At 36.4% G+C, this 7,398-nt stretch overlaps 1 protein-coding gene across 1 annotated transcript; it reads left to right on the top strand.

Moving 5' to 3' along the window:
* Positions 1 to 386: 386 nt before the first annotated feature.
* On the top strand, positions 387 to 2,347 carry LOC106658110 (zinc finger protein OZF-like). The gene is made up of 3 exons (XM_023462936.1): positions 387 to 505; positions 579 to 690; positions 775 to 2,347. The coding sequence occupies exons 1-3, from the start codon at positions 471 to 473 to the stop codon at positions 1,966 to 1,968; spliced, it is 1,341 nt and encodes a 446-aa protein (XP_023318704.1). The 5' UTR covers positions 387 to 470; the 3' UTR covers positions 1,969 to 2,347.
* Positions 2,348 to 7,398: the final 5,051 nt, after the last annotated feature.

The following is a 7,398-nucleotide window of genomic DNA, read 5'->3' on the forward strand; positions in this document are numbered from 1 at the left end:
CCGTCTCGCTCGGGACATCCCTTCGTAGCGCTTCATCGAGGGCCTTCTCGCTTGGCCACGCGATGTCAGCGTAGCGCGCGGAGAAGAGAACCTGACAAATCGCCGGAGAGAAATTGATCCGCAACGCGTTGGACATCGTACGTAGAGCTTTACACGCGCCTGCAGACTTGACTAATTTCGCTACTAAATCTGATGTATACGAATTAATGTAACTAGCTCGTTCTCGGTTCGCTTGTACATTTTTTTTTATTTTCCGTAATATAATATAACATCGATAGAAAATTGTTTACTATTCATTCAGACATGAGACACATCATAACGACTTGGTTTTGCCTCGTTTAGACTTATTCGGTTGACTTTCATAACACGATTTGTAAATATTATATATTGAATTAGATTTAAGCTAGCTTGTTTGATGTGTAAAATCATAACACAGAGTTTAGTCGTTCACTAAATTTAAACTGTGAAAGATGGAATCGAGTGACAAATTCAACTGTGCCGTTAGGTAATTTTTATCATAGGGATGAAAGTATTAAAATATTATATTATAACCCTTAAACTTGTTTGACTTTTTTCAGAGTTAAAGAAGAACCTCGCGATGTGTCTTTAACTGAAGATCTTAATTTAATAATTGACAACAAACCCGACCCTAAACATTTGCAGAACTTGAAGTTTCTGCAAGAATTTCCCGTAAATTTTGATTATCACATGCGAATATTTTGATTGTCATTTTTAGCTAATATTTCTACACAACTTCAATTGTTCTTGTTGTAGACTCAAGTACCTCAAGAATGTCGCGACAATCACGAATGTGAACTCCGTGAAAATTTGGAAATAGTTTTTGAGTGTAAAGACGCAAAGTCGAACCTTAATTTATTGCCAGTTAAAAAATTTGACCATGATTCTCCAAATTACTCGCATATGATAAATAGCAATGATTATAATATGCCAAACATAATCAAAAGAGAAATCTCGAGAGAAGTGAAAAAAGAAACTTTTGACACAGAAGAATCAAATTTTAATTTTAATCGTGAGTCTAGCTTGGAAAATGAAAAAAGAAGAATTACAAACAAGTCTAATTATGAAGATCGACTAAAAACACAATTTGATACGGCGCATAATAAAATCACTTATACATGTCATATTCTCAAGAAAAAATTCACAAAGAAAGATAATCTCAAAACTCAAATCGATTTGGTACATCGTAAAATAACCCATGCATTTGATAAGAACCCGAAGACATTCATGCAGAATGATGTCACCCACTCATGTGATATTTGCCGAAAGACTTTCAAACGAAAAAGTTATATCAAAGCTCACATTGATTCTGTGCACAATGGTGTTAAACACGCATGTAATATTTGCGGAAAGTCATTTTCACATAAAAATAGTCTCACAACTCACATCAATTTTATGCATAATGATGTTAAACACGCATGCGATATTTGCGGAAAGACTTTTTCCCTGAAAGGTAATCTCAAAACTCACGTCGATTCCATGCACAATAGTGTCACATATGCATGTGATATTTGCGGAAAGTCATTTTCACAAAAAAGTTATCTCACAATTCACGTCGATTCCATGCACAATGGTGTCACATATGCATGTGATATTTGCGGAAAGTCATTTTCACAAAAAAGTTATCTCACAATTCACGTCGATTCCATGCACAATGGTGTTAAACGCGCATGCGATATTTGCGGAAAGAAGTTTGCATTTCAAAGCTATCTAAGAAACCACATCGATGCGGTGCACAACTGTGTCACATATACATGTACTATATGTGAAAAGACATTTTCAAAAAAAAAAATCTCAAAATCCATATCGATACTGTGCACAATGGTGTCAATCATGCTTGTAATATTTGCGGAAAGAAATACACTGCCCCAAATTCTCTCAAATGTCACGTTGATTCGTCACACAATAAAATCACATACAAATGCGATACGTGTAGAAAAACATTCTTAAGAATGGAAAGTCTGAAATACCACACAAAAGCAGTACATAACAGTGATACCCATCGATGTGATGTTTGTGGAAAGGTATTTATGTACAAAAACAATCTCAATAGTCACGTTAGATCGTCGCATGTTGCTATTGTTTAAGTTTGTGGTATAGCAAAATGTTTGGACGAAAAGGTTATCATAAAACCTGCATCGATTCGATGCATTATTTTTGCATTAAGATATAATAAATATATAAAATGTAATTTACTTGTTTAGAAGACCAAGATAAAAATGTTTATTTATAATAATGTCTTGAGTTTCTCCAATATTATCTAGTGGTTTGTAATAAATGTTCTTGTTTTGTCTAAGTTAATATATTTTTGGAGAAAAATGAAGCGAATTATTAATGATGAGTCAATAAAATGTTGAATCTCTCAAATTGATGTTAATTTTCTAATGCTTTCATTATTTTTAGCCAATTTCATTTTTATATGAGAGTAATATATAATATATAAATCCATCTTTTATAGTAATTATTATAGATCCACTTACGCCTCGATTCGAAGCAACGTTTCATATAGAAGATGAGTCAACGTACCTGAAACAGAAAGACAGTTTTCATGAACAATCAATTTTACGATAGCGATCAGAAATTTATTGCGTTTAAAAAAAAGTGAAAACTTTCTCAATCATCTCCGTACTCTTCTTAAGTGCTTTACAATAATAATAATTCGTGTGTAAAAATAGTCCGTAACATCGAAAGTACTTTTGGCGAATCTCTCAGTGTTATCATTCAACCGCTGCGCAATTCTCTACGAGACGAGGTTTCGCGATCGCTAACTGCACAATGCGTAGTTTAATGTTTGATATACGTGGGAGGCTTCATTCGCATCGTATCGATTAATTATTCGGTATAACGATAAATACAAACAGAGCGGAATGTTTTGACTGCAATTTTTTGCAGCTGCGGCGCAGCACAAAAAATGTTTATTCAAATCATCAAGCAGCCGCGCGTACCCACAAACATACACACACACACACACGCGCGTATGCGCAGACTCGAGTCTGGCAAACAGCGCGCTAACCCTTTGAGATACCATAAATCAGAGGAAGATTAATGCTCGCGCAAAACAAGGGCGGCTTCTCATTCTCTCTCGGCCTCGCGGCAGCAGCAGCAGCTCTTCTGAATTCTCGACGTGTCGCGCGATGAGGAGCGAAGATACCAAGCTTACTGCAGCCCGCTCGCTCTCGCATTGTGAAGAGTCACGCGAGACTTGAAGAGTCGAGTCTTAAAGGCGCTGTGTATACATGGGCACGAGATGGGTAGGCGTATGCATGTGCACACACTCGCGCGTGCGCTTTTATATGACGTTTATGCCATATACGCGTGCACACGTGGAATAAGCGAGTGAGGCAAGTCCACGTCTCTCCTCTAGATGAAAAGGCTTCACGGGTAAAACTGTAAGGACTCTTTATATAAGCTGCATACGTATAATACGAGCTTAGCGCTCGCGCCCGTGTGTGGGAGAATGTTTTTCAAGAGGACCAGGCGCGCGCGCGTGCGATGATGAGTGTGTGTGTCACTTTCGAGAGTTACACTGCTGCCTAATTTTACCGAGAGACTATCATACAAAAATATGAATACAGACACTAGCGTAAGCGCAAAATTCAAGGGCGAGACGGTCGATTGCCTCGTAGATCAAGTCGAGACGGGCGCCTACATGGCCATCTGGTTTAGTTTAAATTGATTTTTGGCCCGAGTACGCGATAATAATTTTTATCGGCGCGCCTAATTTCTAACGAGGTGTAACGAAACGAGTTCCTATCTCGTGGAGCACTTTTGTGGGTGATTTAAATTTTAGGTTTTGGAACTATTCAAAATGAATTATTATATCACGCATAAAGAGAGCCTTGAGCTCATCTTAACGTTATCTGCATAGTTCTGTTCGATGGGGTACGCATCGTGCCTACATTATTAACGAGAGCAAATTTACGCGAGCGCGCGTGACTCCGTATATACAACGTCGCCAAGTCTCTCTCGGCTGCCGTTTGTCGCTCTCTCGCACACACACACACACACACACACTACATAATAATATAACATACACATCGCACAGTGTGTCACCCGTATACATGTAATCATGGTTCGGTGGATCAGCAATATGGCGCGCACCTGTCAGTGGGTTTAAATTCTCGCGCAGTAGCACGCACAGACACACATAAACACACTGTAACTAACTCGATCGAATTGCTATATGATTTGCTCTCGTACATAGTATAATTACATATACCAAGCGAACGCATGACACGCATCGCATCGTACATATCAGGGTATATAATGCGCTATATACAGCGCATAGATTTGACGAAACCGAGAGAATCAAAGCGGCCTATACATGGATGATATTTCAGAGCTATTTTATAAGTGCGCGCTAATTTGGCGAACAAATGGCCAACTCTCGGCAACTTTCCGCGACACTCGTGCATGTATAATCGTTCATACATTACGTAGGTACGTATACCAAAAGTCCTGCGTCACGTAGACGTACACTGTTGGTTTCGACACTATGCTGCAGCATACCTTATACATATTGATATGTGGGAAGGGGGTCAAATAAATAATAACATAGGAATTACGTGGTAGATTGGGGGGAGAGTACGAGAGAGATATAAAGAAATGATAGCTACTGTCATACGAATGGAGTGGGACTGACTCGAGTGCGATGCGGCAGGTGCTTTCGCACCTTGGCGCTGCAAATAGTTACGTGAACAGCCGCTGCACTTTCGGTGCAGTGCGGCATGCCCACGTAACACGGCTAAGGTTGAAACGCGCTGTCCCACCAGCGCACTAAATGATAACAAAAATGTACTGCTATTAATTAATAGCTCTCTCATACTCTTTTCCCGATTTATTAATAATATAATAATCATTACTATTATTATTATCTATTTTCTTTTTCCAAACTTTAACAAAATGTTTATTTTAACTTTAATCCAATACAATTTCAATAATATTATTTCAATATTCAATATTATTTCAATATTATTATTCTCAAATATCATATACTTAAATATTATAAATTTTCATAAAAACCCATATTTTTCCTTCTTACAATCATAGCATATAACATTACAAAATAATATAATTTATAATATTCAAACCATACCAATTTAAATTAATATTACATAATATTTTCAATACATATAACATGTTTAACCATTACCAATTTCCATATATAGAAAAAAAATTTTAAATCCCTTACAATCATAACATATAACATTATAAAATAGTATAATTTATACTATTCAAATCATACCAATTTAAATTAATATTACATAATGTTTTCAACGCATAAAACATATTTAACCATTACCAATTCTCATATCTAAAAAAAATTTTAAATCCCTTATAATCATAACATATAACATTATAAAATAGTATAATTTACATTATTCAAATCATATCAATTTAAATTAATATTATATAATGTTTTCAACGCATAAAACATATTTAACCATTATAATCCCTTACAATCATAATATATAATATTATCAGCCAATTTATGCTATAACTTATGACATTATGTTTGATGACGCTGTCGAGCTCGCGGATTTTCGGCTATCAAGGCCTCAAGATTTTCAACGCTATAATTTAAGGAAGTGTGTACTGGCAAGTTGCAGTGAACTATTGTACTTGTCGTGCCTGTTTGCGGGAGGGCAATACCGGATCGATTCGGTTGGATAGGATTATTGTGAATCGGACTNTGCAGTAGTTGGATATACACTTGCTTGCTGTCTGGGGACTTCGCTGTCATCTCACACGAGCCCACCACTGAAGTAGATACTGCGGTGAAATTGGGCGACGATGTGCCACACATGTATCCCGATAGGCCCTCAGCTGCACGTGTTAATACACCCAAAAAAACTAACAAAATAATTAATTGAGCCATTTTAGCTTGATAAAATGCAGTAAAACAATTTATTATTCGCGCTCTCTGTGCTTATGAGGCACCTGTCGTTGGCCACTTCTAGTTGCTAACTGCCAGTGCGATATTCGGAAGCGCAAGTTCTACTGCCGGCGTTTTTCTCCTTTTCGTGTCATAAGATACGGTGCTTAGTGGACAATCGGCTAAAATCATTTGTAAAAGGCAGGTGGCTTGCTTTATCATCGTATACATACTCTCACCGTCAAGCGCCGCGCTGCTGGCCATACCTTAGTTTATGCAACTCTTTGTGTCAAGTCTGCATCTCCAATTTCGCGGGCGCATCTCCGGTGCATGAGACTTATGCAGCGAGCTACTGCTTAGTTTGACTTTAGCTTCTGCTTCGCCAACATCGTCTTTCTTCATCATTTTTAAAAGTAAAAAACAAATATATAGAAAAAAATGTCACCCAAAATTAAACAAATTGTGACGGTGCCAATCAGCAACAGCGTTGGTACCTGGATGTTTACCATCCAGGTGAACCCGAGGGTCAATAAAATTCAATTCCTAATCGGCAGTGGCGTCATCGTAAGTACCCATATATACAAAAAAATACTTTCTCCCACTCAATCTATCAAAGACATTCTTACTAAAAATCCTAAACATCTTTCTTCAAAAATTAAACATCCTTTGTTCTATTTTTGTTATAGGACTCCTTTGATAGGTACGAGAAGTGCCATATAGAGTGTTGGGACGTAAACGTGGGCGAGGAGGCGCCTACCTGTCCCTCCTGCGGCCGCCCAACGGACACGCCGGCCACCTACGTGTATGCGCCTCTACATATGTAAAACACATTACATATAGAGTTGTAACTCAAAATTTGATTTTTCTGTTGTTTTTTTCAAAAAAATAAAACAAAAAATCTAATTAATAAAACATACTGTTAATTCATTGTTTAACCCCTCACGTCCAATTCCTTATTAAATAATTCAAAAAAATTCAACTATTTTAAATTCTAACTGTTTTTTTTTTCTTCTTTTTTTCTTAAAAATTCAATTATTGCAAAAAATTTATAAATTAATTTCAGTCATTGCAAAAAGATTTAAATATTCCAATTGTTGCACAAAAATTTAAATATTTTCAATTATTAAATATTGCAAAAAAAAATTTTAAACATTTAAAAAATCTCAAGTTCAATCATTGCAACAAAAAATTTAAACATTCCAATTATTACAAAAAAAAAAATAAAAATATCTTCAACTATCAAATCAAAAAAATATAATATTAGTTCTCCTTGTCTATATGCAGTTGTTCGTTGCAAGCTCGCTGCTGTTCGCTGCATGTGGTAACCTGAAACGAGCCTTATCATGATTAATATACGCGCTCCGCTCAGCGACTGCGCGTAATATAATAAGCATTGCATTAATTCTCACGATATGCTAGTACGGCTAAGGTTGAAAAAAATGAAAATTTTTTTTTTTAAAAAAAAAATTTTCATTGCAACTACACCGTATGAGCTGATTCGACAT

This window comes from Trichogramma pretiosum, unplaced genomic scaffold (assembly GCF_000599845.2).
Source record: "Trichogramma pretiosum strain Unisexual culture from Peru unplaced genomic scaffold, Tpre_2.0 scaffold144, whole genome shotgun sequence".
NCBI classification, from domain to species: Eukaryota; Metazoa; Arthropoda; class Insecta; order Hymenoptera; family Trichogrammatidae; genus Trichogramma; species Trichogramma pretiosum.

Coding starts and splice junctions, on each gene's coding strand:
- LOC106658110 (XM_023462936.1), top strand. CDS start 471: ATGGAATCGAGTGACAAATTCAACTGTGCCGTTAG. Junction 506..578: donor AAATTCAACTGTGCCGTTAG/GTAATTTTTATC, acceptor GACTTTTTTCAG/AGTTAAAGAAGAACCTCGCG. Junction 691..774: donor AGTTTCTGCAAGAATTTCCC/GTAAATTTTGAT, acceptor TTCTTGTTGTAG/ACTCAAGTACCTCAAGAATG.